The sequence below is a fragment of the Cryptotermes secundus genome, unplaced genomic scaffold (genome assembly GCF_002891405.2).
Source record: "Cryptotermes secundus unplaced genomic scaffold, Csec_1.0 scaffold724, whole genome shotgun sequence".
NCBI classification, from domain to species: Eukaryota; Metazoa; Arthropoda; class Insecta; order Blattodea; family Kalotermitidae; genus Cryptotermes; species Cryptotermes secundus.
The window spans coordinates 206,525-227,686 of NW_019727403.1; the positions used below are offsets into that span (position 1 = coordinate 206,525).

The 21,162-nt window shown below is 37.2% G+C and overlaps 1 protein-coding gene across 1 annotated transcript; it reads left to right on the top strand.

The window, feature by feature from the left end:
* Positions 1-3,660: 3,660 nt before the first annotated feature.
* LOC111864740 (cation-dependent mannose-6-phosphate receptor) lies at positions 3,661-21,162 on the top strand. Its single transcript, XM_023852232.2, has 6 exons — positions 3,661-3,853; positions 11,024-11,126; positions 16,015-16,133; positions 18,343-18,427; positions 19,655-19,897; positions 20,885-21,162. The coding sequence occupies exons 1-6, from the start codon at positions 3,663-3,665 to the stop codon at positions 20,942-20,944; spliced, it is 801 nt and encodes a 266-aa protein (XP_023708000.2). The 5' UTR covers positions 3,661-3,662; the 3' UTR covers positions 20,945-21,162.

Genomic DNA, 21,162 nt, shown 5'->3' on the forward strand with positions numbered 1-21,162 from the left:
AATGAAAACAATAACAACAACCAGTTATGTCAAATATCACACTCCTCCATCTCTTTCCTCATCCCAAAACATGTCATTTCTATCTGCAGTATTCCAGTACGAAGTGCCCCACAACTCTGTGCTCATAAATCAAAATTTCTACATCCCACAATGGTGTATGATAAGAGATGTATGGCCTTTGCCAATATGAATGAAATATACAAACAGCAAATATATATACATATATATTAATAAGAATCACCATTACCAAAACTGGATTAAAATGGCAGTAACACTGTTAACTTAAAATTAGTATTAACAACAGAGAGCCTTACTGCTGCTGCTCTCTTCTTACTAAAGTCTGTACTCCTAGGAGAGAGAGTGCATCTTGTTAGGTATAACTACCATATTACAGTATGTTGAAAGTAACTTCATGGAGCTGAGCCCTTCTTGAGAAGCAACCAGTTCTGCAGCCACTCAAGAACATCCCAAAATTTTACAGAACCAAAAGGCTCATTACAGTATTCACAACGGCTTTCCACTGGTCCCTATTCTGAGCCAGATCAATCCAGTCCATACAAACCCATCCCATTTATCTAAGATCCATTTTAATATTATCCATCCACCTACATCTTGGCCTTCCTAGTGATCTCTTTCCTCCTGGCTTTCCCACCACTATCCTACATGCATTCCTCTTCTCCCGCATTTGTGCTACAGTCCTTGCCCATCTCATCCTCCTTGACTTGCTTGTTCTAATTATATAATATGTTGAAAACAACGCATAATGAATTTAATCCTCGAATCAGACTTGAACTAGCATTCTCTTTGGTCACAAATACAGTGATTCGCATTTGTTTCAAGGAAACCTTCTAGATTTTCATTAACTGTAATTAACTGTTCATATCTAGGGAATGATAGACGAAAAACAACTGGAAAATGTGAAATGTTTTAAATATTTGGGTAGCTTATTAACAGATGATGGAAGGTGTACTTGTGAAATTAAATCCTGGATTGCCATGGCAAAAGCTGCAATTAGCAAGTAGAAGAATCTTTTTACCAGCAAATTGGACTTAAATTTGAGAAAGAAACTAGTGAACATTTGGAGGATGGCTTTGTATGGGGCTGAAACTTGGACACACAGGGCAGTAGGTCAGAAACACCTGGAAAGCTTAGAAATGTGGTGTTGGAGAAGGATGGAGAAGATCAGTTGGACCGATTATGTGAGAAATGAAGAAGTGTTATTTAGAGTCAGTGAGTAGAGGAATATCCTACATGAAATAAGAAAACGGAAGGCTAATTGGATTGGTCATATCTTATGCAGTAACTGCCTTCTAAAAGAAGTTATTGAAGGAAAGATAAAGGGGTGGATAGAAGTGACCAGAAGACGAGGAAGAAGACATAAGAAGATGCTGGATGACCTTGGGGACAGAAAAGGATATTCTCATTTGAAGGAGAAAGCTCTAGATCTCATTAGGTGGAGGAACTGTTTTGGAAGAGACTGTGGACCTGTCGTCTAACAGATTACTGATGAATGAATTTAGGGAATGTTTAATGAAGATAAATTATTATTCTTTGACGCTTTGTTCTCTTCCTTTCACCTGCAGTCCTGTAAAGAGTCCTGTCATCAGGGGGGATTTAAAAATATTAGGATTCATTGCAGGTCATACAGTTATTATTGTTATTGTTGTACTTTTATACATGTCACATCTTATACACTCACTTAATTAATGTAACAATAGCACAATATATATTACAGAAACAGCACATTACCAAAATTAGGAATAATGCTGGTTTGATATAATATAAAAGGATAGAATTCATTTGCAGTCCATACAAACTTCATAGGTCTAAGCCAAAGATGTAGAACATGTCATAAAATAAATTCTTCTTTCCAATACAAATATAAATATAATATATAGAGAGAGATCTTCGATAATATAGTATTACCTCTAAGTACAGGTATTTCACGTTATATGTGAGTTCATAAAATGTGAATTAATTTTAATCTGATCAACTAATTCAGACAAAATTCAATTAACAGCATCTGCTGTAATGCAAACTGTTTGCTGACTGGTTGACATAGTTGAAGGGGAGAAGCAAAAGAAGTAGGGGGGTTTTGGCACAGTCATTTAACTTCTCCTGTACATTTACTGTTACATGAGAAATCAGAGGATAGAAGCAACCAAAGATGAATGATTGATTCACTCTACTGTACTGCACAAGATAATCAGTTTAAGTAATGGCAAGAATATTGATCTGTAGCATATCTCTGTCATTTTCATTGACTCTTGTAGAGAAATTTAAGTGTGACTTATGTGAATTCACCTTCTGCAACTTCATTTCCATAACAGCATACAACTGTCGCATAAATTTATGAGTATCTGTAATACTATTACAATATATCAATATATAATATAATAATATTATTGTCACATATTGGGTGTGTCTCACGTGACAATATATTATATATAATATATCAAAGAAGCATCACCATTGTTAGTAGTATTGTTCATTGTTTCTATAATCGTAATAAGTAAATATTTCAAGAGGGTGCTGTGTGTTTAGAATGTTTTATTATGTTATCTTTTATGTTTGCTGTCACTTTCCCTCCTTCTGCAAATTACTTTCCTCTTATCTTCTTCTCAATTTTCCAGATTGCTATTATTTATTGTTTATTCCAATATCTGTTTATTGTAATGAATATTTTCTGCCTCTTTAATGACTTGAGTTATAACTATGCAATAAATACTGTACTGAATTGTCATTGTTTGTTTCTTACTAGGGTGGATATTTAAGCATACATTTCATTAATGTTTAAAAGATACTTCGATCCATTTTGCTACATATTTATTGTTTTTAGTCATCCTATTCTCCATATTGGTGAAAAAACTTGCCTCACAAATTCTGAAGATGTTAAGAAATATGTTAAATTTTGAAACTACATCGTGGCTGCATAGTACTTATTCCCAATATATGGAATAGTGTGGGTCCACAAAACATCCCTCCTAAGAATTACGACTTCTGCTGAAGCCAAAGTTTAGAATTTCGAAAGAGCTGTGGTCACTCACCCTGGTTTCATATTTGCAGTTAACTCGGGCTAGCTTTCTGTTTTGCAGTTTAATTCAAGATGTGCTGTAAACCTCCTCCTTAAACAAAGAATACAACCAACAGTCTCACAAATTAACCAATTAAAGGCTGAATATAATTAATTCCAAAGGGCCTAATTGGACCAAATTAATTAAAGTCTCCTAATTTTGACTGCTACAGTAGGCTAACGTTTAGTTCTTTTAGGAACATTCGTTTTGTAGTTTCGACATTATATTGATGTTTGATGTTCCGGCCGCTTTACCCCAGGACACATTCTTCATAAATTCAAGAGCGCTGGAGCCTTTTCATTACGTTCTCATTTCGTTTAAATGCTTCGCAAGCGTCCATTTTGCATTCTACCATTTCACACACTTTCATTTTCATCCATTTCACCTTTTGATTCTTCCATTTCACCTATTGAAAGTAAAAGTCAGTATCCTCTGAAGGACTCATGTTTGACAGCTGTACACTAAATAAATCTTCGCAATCGAAATATCTTCATATCCATTCAGTTTTTGAACTGGAAACTGGGAGAGAAATTTCATGGAGGCCCTAGGGGAATATGTTCTGGGTATGATGGTGACAGTGCTATGATCATGGGACCACATGCGACGATGAAGTTGATGTTAGGTTTGCAGGGGTTGCTAGTCTATTTATGTGTTTTGAGTCTGTGCTCTCTGAGCTTTTCTGATGAAAATATTAAGTGTACAAAGATTAATGGGTGCAAATGTGTATTGTCAGGTGGTATACGTATAGATCTTACTCGACTCAATAATGAAGCGAAGTGGTGAGTTTATGAAACCTAACCTATTAAGTAATTTTTATGTTTTTCCCAATGACGATGTATAGTCCCTTAACTGCTAAATGAACCTGCCAAAATGTGGTACTTGTAGGCAGATCGGACACATTTACCCATTATATGGCCCGTTTTATGCTCATTTTCCGTAAATGTAGAAAAGTTGAACAGCGTCGCTATTTTTACTGTCGGTTACCCACCTGGGGTTAAAAGTGGGACACGTGTAGAACAGACAAAATCAGTGCAGTCCAGCAGTATAAGAGAAGTAGGATAAAATGTAATGCTACTGTAGTAAAATTGCTTTGCTCCCCCTTGCGATTGAGTGGACGTTTCAACATAATAAAAAAATATTTGGTGCATGAAATGAAGAACACTCATTCTAACCTGTCTCATAAACCAGTTTACAGTTCACATACGAAATGGTTTAAAGAAACGTTACCAAAAGTGGCAGTTGTTATTTCCCACATATAACTCCAACTGCAAGTGATGCCTTGCTCATTTTCTCCATGTAACCATGGAAAACTCACCAGTGATTCAGACTGGGCAGTACTGGACACAATTCACAGTTGTACATCACCAGCATGTGCATTGACTAATAACATGAGTATCTACTGAAAAAATTCAATCAGAGAACCAGTCAGACTGAAGTACCGAGTTCCTTGAATTGCAGATAAATGATGGATGGCTTGGTTTCTTTTAAAATAAAGATTCACACGTAGTGCCACAAGGGAATCACAAAAACCTGACAAATCTGAGTATACCCTAGTCTATTTCATGTGATACATATATGACTGTGATATCTATATATGTACACTGTATTGGTAGAGAGCCCCACATACAGTAGTCAGTAGTCTGATGTAATTATTGCAGTGCATAGTATGCTGCCATATTCCTTCAGTAATATTCGTATATCATCCCATGCTCTTCACCTTGACAATTACTGAGAGATTTACTGGTAGGTGTTGAAATCTGCAGGTGCCCAAAATCATATGCCTTTAAATATCGGTATATTTTCTCTAAAGGAATTTCTACTTGAGAACTTGAAGCAATGTTTCTGATGTTCTGTGTTCCACAGTTGCCTGAAAGTATTCTTTCATTTATTGACTTCATCCAACATGCACTGCTCTTTCAAAGATGATCTCACTATATTCCGTCTTGCAAAAGAAAGGGTCATCAACATACAAGGTTATAACATGCCCAGAACCAAGTGTCTTACTTTGGTCTCAAATGGTTTTCATGCTTTTCTGTACAAAATATATGTCACTCTCTCGCAACAAGATTTCTGATCTGAAGATCTCTGTTTCACATTTCTGATTAAAATTTATGTATGTGGACATGTATGGCAAGGGAGCTTCTTGCAGAGTGAGTGTCAAATCTTGATACCCTCTTTGCTTCTCTCATTGTTATACCCCATGTTCTCCCCTATACTTGCAAGGGACACTAGAAGGTGTCATGTTCAGGACTCCCAGAACACACTCATCAGTGGCCAAGACTCGTGAATTACAGCAGTGAAGGTTCAATATATATATATGGATAAATACCGTCTTAAGTGCAACAAATTTTATTGTAGTTTTTACTTCTTTTCCTCCTTTTGTAGTAAAAACTACAATAAAATTTGTTGCACTTAAGACGGTATTTATCCATATATATTGTGTGAGTGTAACAGGATGCCAAAATATAATATTATATATAAAATAATGTACAACCATTATCCGTCTTATGTAACATATTTGTCATATTCAGATCATTGTAACTTTCTTTACCTATAACTCTGTAACCGTTCAGAAATATACCTATGTTGGTGTAACATTTTTCACTTGAAATGATCTAAGTACTAACCTCGTAATGGATGACGTGAAGTTGCGAACACCTGTGTACTTAAGAAAGACACCAAGGGAAGAACATGGTTTTCAAATGTTTGAAAACAAAATGCTCAGAATAATTTGTACCTGAGAGGGATGCAGTGGATTAATATCCTTAATAATCCACTGCATCCCTCTCAGGTACAAATTATTCTGAGCATTTTGTTTTCAAACATTTGAAAACCATGTTCTTCCCTTGGTGTCTTTCTTACATACACAGGTGTTCGGACACTAACCTAGAATTACCATTCAAAGCAAAAACAGTTTGTGGGTGTCTTAATATGAAGATGAAGCATCTTCTCAAATATGAAATATGTGATAGGTAAGAGTGATTTCAGCTCATTACCATTTGTTTTGGTCACTTTTGAATACTTTTGGAAAAGTCTGAAAGAGATTTCAACAGTTCATTATCAGTGGTAGCCTGTTTTGCAAGTCTCTTTACTTGCCTGACTGCTGCATCCATTGGAAGACACCCTCTGGCAAGGGCGAAAGAAGTGGAACCACAGATTTTGGACCTTATGTTCTTCTGACATCCAGTGCAGCACATGAGAACTTTTGGAGTATGGTCAGAAGAAACATTTCCTTCCTTAAAAAGTGCAGTGTACAAGATCAAATCTTATTGTGGTTCCACTTGCCTGTGCAAATCAGTCTTTTCAACAGCAAATATTATTAAATCAATATATATTATTTTGATGACTGCTTGTGAACAGGGATGTCATCCTACCCTCCCACCTTTGAAAAACTGGCCGAAGAAATACATTACCTAAGTTCACGCTAACTAACTTTCCGTGTGAGTGTGGATTTCAGATGGAATCATGGACCAACTTGTCAAAGGATTTAGTTTATAACTTCTACATGGGAAAGCATTTTTTTTTTATTTTGTGGTGTCCTGCAACATTAAATGTGTTGCCCTGTGTATTATCATTGTTGACAAAGCAGTCCTTTTTGGGTCATAGCCTTCCTTTGAAGATCGTGCAGATTTCTCTAGAATTTAATCATCTGATTTTCACTTCTTTGGATTTTTAAAAAAATGTTTACAGATCAAGGTGATCAGCCTTGCACCCAGTTCCCAGTCTGGAGGACCAGGTCTCTGTATTCATGTTGCCTAGTGACAGAGTGGCCCAAATATATGCGCAGGCACCAGGTTCTATTTTGTCATCTTTGATGACTCGCAGGGCTACAGTGAAGTTTTCTAACCTGCCTCCACATGGGTCTTATGTATTATGTAGTGCTCATATATTTATCTGGTCAGATGTTAATTGGTTGGTGCCTGCCACTCTGTCATGGAAACATAGAACTTGGGGAACCCTGGACTATCAGAATTCAGTTGTTTTTTTTTCTCTTGTTGGTTTAAATGTTGTATAAAAGGAGTGTTCTAATAGCAAGGTAATAATATAAATTATTGGGAGAAAATAAATAGATAATTTTATATTGGTAGTTGTAACTGAAGTAAGTTTCATGAAAACATACTGAAGGTTACTGTGAGTCATTGCATTTATAGGATTCTATAAATATTTAAATATAAGTTATAATGGCTGGAGAATGAATATCACAATGAAGAACTTGAAGATTCTTGAAGAAAAGAGTTCAGCATATTTCAGACAGGTACTGTATACAAAATAAGGCTGGAATAGTGCAGTCGTAATAGCGACTGGCTACGGGCTGGATGACTGAGGGGCTGGAATTTGTCCCAGTCCCAGTGGGAGCAAGAATTTTCTCTTCTCCAAATCGTCCACCCAACCTGCTATTCAATGGGTACTAGGGGCTTCTTCCCCAGGGGTAAAGCGACAGGATTGTAAAGCTGACCACTCACTTCCAACTAGTGCCATGGTCAAGAAAATATGGACTTATGCATCTACTCCCCCATACGCCTTTATGGCATAGTGCTTAATTGGTTAAGCACAAGGACAACTTTCCCCCTCCCCCTTGGCACTACAGCCCCAGTGGGCCGAGGCCTACCTCCATGAACTTCTCCGTTCACTTGGTTTTTCTAGATCTAACACATACGGTAGGACTCCTTGAGCGAGTGATCAGCTCATCGCAAGGCCTATACCTGTAAACAAACACAGAAAAATGCACACAAACATCCATGCCCTGAGTAGGATTCGAACCCACGATCGCGGCTTCCGAGCGAGCAAAGACAGTGCATGCCTTAGACCGCTCGGCTACCATGACTGGCACAAGGACAACTTTACCTTACTGTATACAAAACTTAAATCAGTGAAATTATGCTGTCATGGTATTTGTGACTAAAGACATGGTTTGGATTGGTAATCAGATTTATTAAACTCCTACAGCCCATAAGTACAAATAAGGATTATGCTGTCACTGTTCTACACACTTCACAGGTCAGTATAGGACACATTAGGTTTTCTGAGTCAGTTACAGTCTTCAGTAGCTGTTGCTTGATAGCAGCTTCCAACAGCAGATATTCCCCTTCCTCTGTGTTCATGGACTGTCCCCAGCCTCGTCTTCCATCTTCTCACAGCGACATATCGGCATGGACCATGTAGAAAACACCTCTTCCGTTATTACTGTATTCTCTTGTTGCTGTAGAAGCATGCTTGTTTGTGGAGCCGTTACATATCAACGGCTGTCGTATAGTTGCTTATTTCGCGGTTGTTGCCTAACAGTGGGTCTACATGCCACAATACATTTGAAGATATGAAGAAGTACATTTTATTGTCCTGCTGTAAGATTTGTATCAATGATGAGGTATGTACATATAGTCATAAAAGACATGCACCCCAGTCTGGCTTATACCTTTCCACTTTTGTAATCCTTCTTTGGAGAACCCAATAACAAACGACATCACTGCAGTGGTTTATCATTGATATCTTAGCAGTAAATGGGTTCTTCTTGCAATTTTTAGGTATAGTAAAAACTCATAAACCATGGTTAATTGTAACTTATTTGTTTATTTATGGGTATTAGGTTTAAAATGAAAAGTATGTTGTGTATGGTGGTGAACCTTTATAGAATAGATGAGCAGTGATCCAAATCTGCCAGCACCTCAGCATCTTGTTAGAGGATTCAGTATAAGTTGGAGTGTTAGGAGCATCCTCATCTTCCTGAATGCCAGCGTGTTACTCTACATTCAGTTTCCACCACTTACACTACATCATTCATTCATTCATTTATTGTAAAATTCCATCGATCCAATCGAGTCCACAGAGTACCCCTGATGGATATAAAACCAGTCACAAACAGATAACCTATACAATAAAATGTACAATAAATATGTAGCAGAGCAATTAGAAAATTAGAGAATTTAGTAAAAAATACACATGCTTTATGGAAATTAAGGTCAGATGAAACAATAAACCAAACTGATTTATCTTCGTACTTTGCACATGGCAACGTCTTAAATTTAATACAAGTCTTCATGCTGGGAAGTAGTTGGTTATATATTTTATACAAAAATAAAGCACCTAATGTTGCATAAAACATATGGATAAAAATATACCATTAAGAGTAGTGTTTGCTATTAAAAAGTCCTTCAGTGAATAAAAAGAATTCAGTGGATGGTAATTTTTTTAAGTATTTTTAAACTCATTCTTATCGTTTAACAATCTAACAATTTCTTTATGTAAGAAGGTAAGTGATTAAATGCCTTTATACCCATATAATAAACATCATTTATATAAAGTGACAACCTTGGTTGTAAACAGTAAAAATTATTTTTACTTCTGGTATTGATATCATATAACTCCAAATTTATTTTAAATAAGGAAATATTATCAGTGTTTATTGGTGCTAAACTATATTTCCATGACCAGGTCAAGTACATTTTCTCTCACTGTGTTAAACTGTTGGGTCTAGTTCGTAACATTATTTCTCATCTCTGCACTGTATGCTCAAATTGTACATTGCATTAGTTAGATCTAGGCTTGAATATGCGTCCATAGTTTGGAATTCGATTACGTCAATTGATGCCAAGAAGCTGGAACACACCCAGCAGCGGTTTGTGGCCTTTTGTTTTAATCTTTTCTATCAAGTCCATTACAATTATTCTCTTGCTCTGGAGGAGTTAAAAGTGCACACTTTACATACTAGGAGACATCGTCTTGATGCTCTCTTTCTTACTCAAGTTTACTTTGGCCCGAAATTCTGCCCTTCTGTTCTGGGAATTGGTGGTCTCCGAGTTCCTGCTCGGTATATCAGAGACTTTGCTTTGTTCAATGTTTGCCCCTCAACTAAAAATTGTCCCTCTGCTAGATGTGCAGCAGCTGCTAATGTTATCTGCAGGGATGCTGATGTATTCGGAGCCAGGAAATTTCTCCCAGACGATTTTCAGATATAGTATAATTGTTGCTATTTTTATTTGCATGAATATGAAAATAATTAAACTGAATTATTATTATTATCCTCTCTAAATATCTATATGTTTCATTTCACAATTAAATATTTATACCTTTCAGTTCTCAGTAACAACTTAGACTTATGTTAATGAATTATTATTATTATTATTATTATTATTATTATTATTGTTGTTGTTTTATTTACTTGTCTGCATTAATGTGTTTTTCCTCCAGTGCTTGCCTGTAATTTGTCCTTGACTTTATGTTGTGATTGTCCATAATGTAATTACCTGTATCTACACTGTGCTGTGTCTGTAATTGGCCTTGTGGCTGTTGACTTGGCACATAAATAATAAAGAATTGAATAACTGATATCTAATTGAATTGTTGGACTATCAGTAGTTCTAAATTGTATATACTTGGTTTTATTAAAATTTAATAATAACAAATTGGTGTAAAATGATACATTCAATTGATCAATTGAAGAAATAAGATCATTTTTAAAGTCTAGTAAATTAGGGTTACTAACAATAATTCTGGTATCATCAGCGGGTAAGACCGGCTTAGAATTATTATTTACTACTTTAGGTATTTTATTTTATTTTTGTTATTGCTAGTGGGTTGGGACTAAGTCTCTTGTACTGCGGCCACTTCTGGCCTATTATACCAGCCCCAGATGATAGGTGAGGGTGATTGTGAAGTGATTGGTGGAATGAAGAGTGGCAGGGGAAACCGAAGTACTCAGAGAAAACCTGCCCCAGCACCACTTTGTCCACCACAAATCCCACTTGACTACACCCGGGATCGAACCCGGGCCACCGCGGTGGGAAGCCAGTGGACTAACTGTTTGAGCTGTGGCGCGGCCCTACACTACTTTAGGTAAGTTATTTATATAAAAAAGAAAAACAAACGTTGATCCAAGCACATGAACATTTTATCTTGAGGCATTTCAGTTTACATGAAATTTTCTTAATACTAGTGTTTTGCATTAATTTCAGGTTAAATGCTTCACTGGGAAATGTGTCATACTTTTTTCACAGTTGTTCAAATGTTCCATTTGGTAATCACACAGGCAACGATGATTGCACTTCAGGAAGTTCAGTAAGTTCTTACTCATGGAGCTGAGCCCTTCTTGAGGAGAAGCCAAATCTGCAGCTACTCAAGAATTTCCCTGCATTTTATGGAACCCTAAGTTTCATTACCGTGTTCACAAGAGCCCTCCACTGGTCCCTGTCCTGAGCCAGATCAATCCAATCCATACCATCCCATCCTATCTCTCTAAGGTCAATTTTAATATTGTCCACCCACTTACACCTTGGTCTTCCTAATGGTCTCTTTCTTTCTGGCTTTCCCACCAATATCTTATATGCATTCCTAGTCTCCCCATTCGTGCTGCATGCCCTGCCCATCTCATTCTCCTTGACTTGATCTTTCTAATTATACTATATAACTGTTTTCAAAATATTAATTGCACGACCTTCGTCTTATAGAGAGTTAAACGAATGCTGACGGAGCATGCAGGTAACATGTTATACAGACACTAGAGAGCTTATATGAACAGGATATTAGGTATGGTACTTAACGCAACAACAGAACTTGACATGCAAGACAATGTTTCCTCGAATGTCGGAACTTCCCTACAAGAGACACGTGTTTGTTCAGATTGTACTCTAATAATCCTTCCTTTAAACTGATTTCTGAATGGGTAATGGCAGAATTTGTAATTCTTGCAGAGACATGCGTAAGCTATGACAGGCTCTCCTCAGTTACATAATTATGAGCTCAGTTGTAAAGCCGAGATTGTGGACTCCGCCTTTAACGTGGATAGTACGCGAGTGTACCAGTCACAGCTGTTGCATGAACTTTGAATCTGGTTAGAACCGGTTGTCAAGTGGACAGAGCAAGATATGTGTCCACTCTATTTTTTATTCCAATGTTAATGATTGTAACTACATGCTTGCTGAGGTACTGATGTCACCAAGCACAATGCAATTCTCCTTAGAGACCATTACAGGTGGACCGCATTAGTTGGGTCTTGCAAAGTTCATCCATATGACCACTATAATGTCGTGGGTTTTGCGTTCAATGTATAAAGGGATATACTCGTATGTCTGAACCGACCAACTCCATGGGGCTTAGCCCTTCTTTGAGAAGCCGCCAGTTGTGCAGCTCCTCAAGAATTTCCCAAGACACCTCCACTGTCCCAATCCTGAGCCAGATCAGTCCAATCCAAACCATCCTATTCTCTCTAACATCCATTTCAATATTGTTCACCCACTTACGCCTTGGTCTTCCCAGTGGTCTCTTTCCATCTGGCTTTCCCACCAATATTCTACATGCATTCCTTTTCTCCCCAATCCGTGGTACATGCCCTGGCCACCTCATCCTCCTTGACTTGATCATTCTAATTATACTTGGAGAAGAGTACAAGTTATGAAGCTCCTCATTATGCAGTTTTCTCCAACCTCCTGTCACTTCTTTTCTCTTCCGTCCAAATATTCTCCTCAACACCCTGTTCTCAAACACCCTTAGTCTGTGTTCCTCCCTTAATGTCAGAGACCAAGTTTCACATCCATACAGAACCACTTGCAAAATTATAGTTTTGTATATTCTAATTTTTATGTTTTTGGACAGTAGACAAGAATGTTCTGGACTGAATGGTAGCAAGCATTACCCGAGATCAATATCTTCTTAATTTTTTCCTCAATCAGGTTTTGATTTGTTATCGTCGTTCCCAAATATATGAACTGTGCCACTTTATCAAAATGTTTGTTTCCTATCTTTATGCCGTGATATTGCCCTGCATTTTGGTGACAAGACAGCAACATATACTCAGTTTTCTCTGTATTTACTTCTGGACTCACCTCATTACTTGCATCAATTAAAGTCTGTGTGCTTTTCTTTATGGTATCTATATTATCACCCATTATATTCACATCATCGGCATAGACCAACAGCTGTTGTGCCCATTTAATTTCAGTCCCACCTGGTTTTCCTGGACCTTTCTAATGGCATATTCTAAAGCAATGTTGAAAAGGAGTGGCGATAAAGCATCTCCTTGTCTTAGACCATTCTGCATAGGAAATTTATCAGACAAATGTTTACTTATACTGACTTTACTAAGTTTCGTTTAAACACATTTTAATCATCTTAACTAGTTTCGTTGGTATCCCAGTCTCTATCAGAATATTGTACAGTACTTCCCTCCTAACTGAATCATAGGCTTTCTTGAAGTCTATAAATAGCTGATGCACTGTCTAATTGTACTCCCATTTTTTCTCCAATATGTGACGAATGCAAGAGATCTGATCTGTAGTTGATCTTTTACATCGAAACCCACACTGATGATTCCTAATAATTTCATCTATGTATGGACTCAACCTTGAGAGAAGGCTGCACCATAGCTCAAGCGGTTGGTCGCTGGCTTCCCACCGCGGTGGCCCGGTTTCGATACCGAGTCTGGTCAAGTGGGATTTGTGGTGGACAAAGTGGCGCTGGGGCAGGTTTTCTCTGGCTACTTCGGTTTACCCTGCCAGTCTTCATTCCACCAATTGCTCTACAATCACCCTCACCTATCATCTGAGGCTGGTACAGTATGCCAGAAGTGGCCACAGTACAAGGGACTTAGTCCCACCCCACTAGCAATAAAAAAAGAAAACCTTGAGAGAAGAATATTGGATAAAATTTTGTATGAAGTTGATAGCAGTGATATCCCCTGATAATTACTACAGTCAGTTTTATTACCCTTCTTGTGAACTGGTACAATAATAGATTCCTTCCACTGATCAGGCAATTTTAACTTATTCCAAATAGACGTAATTAGCTTATATATCTTAGAATGTAATATTTCGCCTCCTGCCTGAACAAGTTCTGCCAAAATTTGATTACTACCTGGTGATTTATACCTTTTCAATTTTGCAATAGCAATTTCAACCTCAAAAGGGCTGGGGTCAGGTATTAATGGCTCAGCTGTATGGATTTCTGTCTGCCTAACATCACTGACCCTATGTACACTCAATAACTGAGAGAAGTAGTTTCTCCACCTATTCAAAATGTTATGGGAATCTGCAAGCAGATCACTATTCTCATCCTTCACTAAGTTATTGCTAGGCTGGTTAGTTAGTTAGTTAGTAGTAATCTGTCAGACGACAGGTCCACAGCCTCTTCCAAAACAGTTTCTCCACTTAATGCGATCTTCTGTTTTTGGAAAGAGACTATCCAGGAAAAGTGATAATGTGGTAGTTTTTCCATTTGCTTTCCACATCGCAGTACAACAGCCGTTCAAACCACTCTGGTCACGCCTGTTGCTATACGAACTTGAACCATCTCGAGCATCATTTTCTCTGTGCTTCAAGTCGCCGCTGATGACGCTGCTTCCGGCATCAGTTTTCGGTGTCTCTCTTCGTCTGATGCCTACCCTTTGACCTGTCCAGCAAGGGAGGCCCTGCCAGTAGCTACGCTACCGCTGGTATAGCTCACCACGATAAGGTGGAGACACCAACGAGGGGCTAGGCTGGTAACCCCTCTTAAAGTCATTTATTCCTCTCTACATGTCTCTAATGTAAAAAAAAAAGTAAAGCTATCCCTGTAACAGGCCGTGGAGGGCTGTAGGGTTCTGAGATGTTGAGGGTCCCATAGGTCTCTAATGTTCTTGTTCTTACAGTTCATTGCAAGTTCATCAATATTGTCTTTCAGATATTTCCTCTTTTTATTCCTCAAATGTGTGCTGGGTTTACGTCTTATATTGTTCAGATTATCCCCATTTATTTCACTTGGATCCTGTAACCATTGCAGTTTGACTTGTTTCTGTGGTCTAGTAACTTTGAGCATTCTTCATTGAACCATGGCTTATGCTTCTTCAGTTCATAATATCCTATACTCTCCTTGACAGAAATGTTTATATTCTCTCTAATAGTTTCCCAAACTTTATTAACATCCACCTTAGTTTCCAAGTTTTCCAAGGCCGTGAACCTATTTGAGTTTTCAACACAATAATGCTCTTTACCCTCTACCTCATTTAATTTTTTGAGATTGCACCTCTCCATACGAATTCTGTGCGTTGTTTGTTTGCTCACTGCCAGTCTTTCCCTAACCCTTGCCACCACCAGGTAGTGCTCAGTATCACAATCTGCTGCCCTGAATGATCAGACATCAATTATACTTGAATGCCGTCTCCTATCTATCAAAATGTGGATGATCTAATTGTGTATCTTCCCATCAGGAGATGTCCAAGTAAATTTATGGATGTTACGATGTGGGAACAATGTACTTTGGCAGTAAGACTTTTTGATGTGGCAAAGTTTACTACTCTAACTCCATTATCATTACTAATTTCATGCAAACTCTCATTCCCAATTGTTGGTTTGAAAATGTCTTCCCTCCATACTTTGGCATTGAAATCTCATAGCAAAATTTTCATAGGGTACTTCGGGAATTTATCAAATACATGTTCTAGTTCTTCATAAATCCTGTCCTTTATGTCATCAATTTTATCTTCTGTTGGGGCGTGAACATTCATAACGATATTTCACCAGCAACCTTTTAGTATTACATATGATATCCTATCTCTAACGAACTCTACCCTCTTAGCTGCTGATACGATTCTCTTATGTATGAAAAAACCTGTCCCTAATTCATGATTTTCATTCCCCTTTCCATAGAAAATGTATAGTCTCTTGCTGGTGCGATGCCACCTCCATCCCATCTGACCTGTACTCCTGCTAAATCTAACTTATATTTTAAGATTTATTCTGCCACTGTCCTGAGCGAACCTGCCCTGTACACACTTCGAACATTCCAAGTATCAAAAATCTCATATCCTACTGAACAGAATTTAGCTGTCTTCCCCCATTTAAGTGTTTTGGTTCCTAGTAGTTTCCTAATTATAATAAATTAAATTATGTGATCATTTTCCATGTGGAGATATTTGTAGTATTTATGAACTGTCTTTGTCTAGTTCTGTACAGAATTTTATGTTCTGGTTTTCTAGGTCTGTTTGTTTAACAGAACAACAAGTGCATATCAGAATCTTGGAACCACTGAAGATGCCAGTTTTTTATTTGATAATTTAAAAGATCCTCCTGTCCTGCTTTATAAACATGGAAACATGTAAGTAGTTTGGGATTGTAAGTATATTATCTAGTATTGTTATTTGCATGAGTGACTATAGACAGGGTTTGAATTGGTGACTCGATTGATTGGCCACTTATATACTCATGATTCGTGACTACACTTTACACTGCCAGACTAGTGCCCTCAGTCTATTACAGTCTTCACCAGCTGTTTTCTGGCAAGAAATTTTAACACAGGAATTACTATAAAAGTGTCATTGAATTACACACTCCAAATATCACACATAAAGTCTTCTCTTTCAACTGAGCACTCTTGCAACTAACTGACTTTGTCCCTTGCTTATAACATCTCAGCACTGACCATGTAGGTACATCCCATTTCCAGCAGTAACTCTGTTGTTGCATGCATATTCATTGCCACAGGAATGTGTTTACCAAGCTGTTGCCCAGAAATGGTTGTTGTGTACAGAGTTGCCTTAGCAGTGGGTCTATGTGCCACAATATGATAAAGTGACTAGTCTGATCTTATTATCCCACAGGTTGTAGCGGTTGTTTGGCAGTGTATGTTGAAACATGCAACTGCATGAATACTAAGTTAATGTAATATCATTTTGATTCAGTTTTTTTTTTTTGCAGTAGCAGTAAATATTTAACAGCAGCAGTGTTTATGTTTAAAGTTAAAATGGCCATAAGTGCCAGGGTCATCTATGATATATGTCAAAAATTTATGGAGATGAAACAGTGTATAAGGACCATGTAGCTTTCTGGGTTAAGATACAGTATCTAGAAAGGACTGAAGATGTTAAAGATGAGAAGTGCTCTGTCAATGACAAACTCAAGGACTGATTAAAATGCAGAAAATAGGCCCAAATGGTGATAATGTGCTTACTGTTTGGAAATCAGTAGATGAACTGGGCGTGTTACTCAAAACTGAGCTAGAAAAGCAACAGTAAAAATATAGTTCTTGCTCTATGAATGCATGCCAACTTATACATGCATAAAAGTATTGTCTTTAATAATTATTGGTAGCTGAGCAGAAGCCACAGCCCTGTGTTACTTTGATAGTGCTCCTGGTTTCAAGTCTTTTCAGTATGTGTTGTACGTACTTAGTTTATGTACACTCCCAGTGCCATCAAGCAAGAATCATATTTTGATTGTCAAGACTGATTGAAGTTTAACAGTTTTCCCCTGTACCTTGCAAACCAATGCTCATGCAGTATCTCTGAAAGAGACCGCAACAGTAACTTTCTTATTGAGTGGATGGCTGTAATGGTAACACTTCTGTTCAAAAGGTGCTTGGTTCAAATCTGGCTATCCTGACTTAGGTTTTTCCACAGTTCTTCCAGATAAATGCAAGGGTAAGACCTCAAATAGGTCATGGCAGCTTCTTTCCAAAATCTTTCCTAATTCATCCATCCGTCCTACCATTTTACACTGTATAATCTTAGCTACTGGTGGTGACATGAAAGTAAGAAAATATCTTTTTAATTCTCTGATTATTATTTACAACAGTATTGCAGTTCAGTTTTTAATTTATTGAAATGCCAACTTTTAGTGCGCAGTTCAATTGAAACACAATGGGCTCAACTGTAGAACTAATATTGCACCAGGTGCTTCAGTCAGACTTTTTCCTGTACTTATCCAGTTATGCTTCTGGAAACAGCAAAGCTGCTGTGCTGCCCATTAAAACTGTATTGGCCAAGCAATAATGGAAAACCTTATGCTTTTCTGTTCATTTATGGCCTAATATTAGACATAATTTATGTGTCACTTCATCCTTTTGCAAACATGCATTCTTTTTTGGCTGAGGTAAATATTTGAAGGCACTTTGTTTTCTTTTTGACTGTTGCAGTATAGTCAGTGAATCAAATGAATGGAGAAAAATTCAGGCTGAAGAGCATTATTCACTTAGGAATTCAGTGCATCTGTTTAGTTTTAAATGGGTAGCAATGAAAGGAGCATATAGCAAATGATGAGCTAAGATAGCTCAGTCAATATAGTGACTGGCTGTGTACTGATTGACAAGAATTTTGTTTCTAGTTGGGTCAGCGGTAGTGTTCTCCCACAGTTTTCATATTGGTTCTTGGGCCTATCAGGTCAGTGGTTACTTTCAGCCTGGGGAAAAGTGACCGGAGTATAAAGGAGATTGCTTACCTCCGTCCAGTGCTGAAGCCCAGATGCAACTTTACCTTATGCTGTACCTTATATCAAATAATATTATAGAAAATAAATCTTACTTGTTCCAGCACAACTGCAATTCTGTTACAATGTGTCTACAGTACACAGACTTCATTCAGTGTTGTAGATGGTCAAGATAAGGAAGTTACTCATGTAAGTCATATAGTTTTAACCAAGAGTAAATAGACACAGTACACACTGATATCCATTTGCAGTTAATATAGCAGGCATTGAAAGTGTTATGCATGGAAGGTTTTAAAGTGGAGAAATGGATCATCTCAAGCAGCATGCTAGTATCAAATATTGCCACCAGTTGGCAAAATCAGTCATGGAGATGCTGAAGTTTTGGATGGTGTATGGACAACAAGGTGACTGAGTAGCGTCAACAGTGAAATTACTGTATGATGATCAGTTTTATAATTATAGCATATAAGATCTGGACTTTCTCTGACAGATAGTGAATGACAGTCTTCCATACAGAAGTCATTATATCACTAAGCCATGAAGTTGTGACAAGATTACTTGAAAGAGGAGATGTTATCAAAAGGCTTCTTTAACTGGCATCACAAGTTTATTCCTGAAGGTGCTAAAGTTAACAAAGGAAAAATACACGTACTTACCCATCTCTGAATGACAGTGCACCTGTAATCATCTGAAAATGGGGGCAGTCAGACATTGGGTGCATGACTGCCCTGACACATTGGTCACTAAAGATATCATGTGGGATATGATGCCATGTCATCTGACAAATGTTTACCAGTGTTTTAGAGGGATGCATTACTTCGTTTTTGAGGTAGGCCCTGAAGATAGAGGGAACACATTCCTCTTCTGTGCTGAGGAATTATTGTTTACCCCAAATCCCAGCTTGGTGGACTGTTGAATCTTTTGAGTTTCATAAAAGGCAGAAAATTTATTGACCAGCTGAGTTGCCATTAGCTCTTCAAGGTGGACTGTTCTACACAGAGTTAGTTGAATTTTATAATTTTTAAATTAGTTACCACATGTTAAGTCCATATATGAAGAGTTAGATGAGTGGGAAATGTATTGTGTATTTGAAATTTTTGTAAACTTAGTGTGTGTTTTAGTCACATTTTACCATATAATGGTAAAAGTAAACAGAGTGTTCAAGTGGAATTCTGTTAAAAATTCCATACTATTTATTTCTCATTTGTGTTAAAATCTTCAATTTGATAAATTTAATTTCATTAATATAAACTTTCTGTTGAATTAATACAAGCTCTTTACCATGGAAACTTGTCAGTCTCCTTTTCCATGGAATGGCTTTCACTGCAATAAAATGCACAGGCATCCTCATTACATGTGCTTGTGTCACAGCAGTGTTGTTGGCAGTGACCTGATCTTCTTTTGCTTTTATTGCAGAAATTGAGGCTTGAAAGTAAATGGGCGTGTCCAGTCATTGAACTAACAATAAATAAAACTGCCTCACAGAACTCCAGTAACAGTGGTCTGTCTACAGGCTCTGTGCTAGTTATTCTATTTGTTGTGTTTGCAACATTGTATTTTGTTGGAGGGGCAGTTGCATTGCGGTTACTTCGGGGTGCTGCAGGAAGAGAAATGATTCCTAATTATGACTTCTGGGTAGATTTGCCAAATCTTGTCAAAGTAAGTATACTTTTTATTTTAAACACATTGCACTTGTAGAGTGTCTTCAGAGCATTGTTTGGAGTAAAATAAAAATGATTTTGATATGTATCTTTGTTTGTTTGTAAAGTGATTTTCTGTGATATATTTTTTAATCTGGGCTGAACCTAAATTTGATGGAAAGAATCTTATCAGTGTAGAATTGCATGAAATTTGTGAATAGTTTTATGAAAAAGTTAAATAGTTCCATCCAGTGTGACTGGTTAAGATTTTTATTTTCCTATTTCAATTATTCATGCTCTTATATGTTTCGGTCTTCAGACACCATCTTCAGAGGGACACCTTTACATCAATACAGTTAGAAGCCACTATTACAGTACATGTTCTAAAAGTTAAAATATATACATACAATATAAATAATATACAATTGGGTGTAAAATCTAAAGTCTTTACAGCTACAGCGGCTGTTCCAGTACATTCAAATATTTATGGTTAGTTTGATAACATTCTATTGGAATTTGTAAACCAAGCTGATTCGTGTTGTCCCCCTTATTATTTCTTTTGACGGGGAGTCGAATGTTTGCCACCTTGTCATTCTCGAGAAGAGGGTTCTGTAATGTTGTCCTGTATGTGTTTGAGGCTCACTGTGTTGTGTTATTTATATTGTATGTATATATTTTAACTTTTAGAACATGTACTGTAATAGTGGCTTCTAACTTTATTGATGTAAAGATGTCCCTCTGAAGATGGTTTCTTAAGACCGAAACGTGTAAGGGCATGAATAATTCAAATAAGAAAAAAAAATCTTAACCAGTCACACTGGACGGAACTGTTTGACTTTTACATAATACTATTAGTGTGACGGACCAGAATGAAACAAATCAAATTTGTGAATAGTTATTATCTTTTGCCATTGGAAATATTTAAGGTATTGACCCCCCCCAATGATATGAATATTATAATCTTGTTTTAAATGTGTTAAAAACTGCTTAATATGTCTTTCTGCAGGATGGAATGACGTTTGTGATAAATGGGTGCCGTTCCACCCCTGGCTATGATCGGATTTGAATCTCAGGACATCTTTCATTTGTAGCTCAAAGATACTTACATTTTTAAATTATCCCTTAAACCTAAAGGTTGGAATAAAATTATATGAATTTATGTTTACCTGTCATATCATCCGGTGTGATAAACAAAAGGTACTGTGTTTATATCCATTGTGCAGTTCATCTTTGTATGTGCTTAATTGTGAAATGAAGAGTTGTTGGTAGTTATGTGTTAAAGAG

Coding starts and splice junctions, on each gene's coding strand:
- LOC111864740 (XM_023852232.2), top strand. CDS start 3,663: ATGGGACCACATGCGACGATGAAGTTGATGTTAGGTTTGCAGGGGTTG. Junction 18,428..19,654: donor AAGATAAGGAAGTTACTCAT/GTAAGTCATATA, acceptor CTTTTATTGCAG/AAATTGAGGCTTGAAAGTAA. Junction 19,898..20,884: donor ATTTGCCAAATCTTGTCAAA/GTAAGTATACTT, acceptor GTCTTTCTGCAG/GATGGAATGACGTTTGTGAT.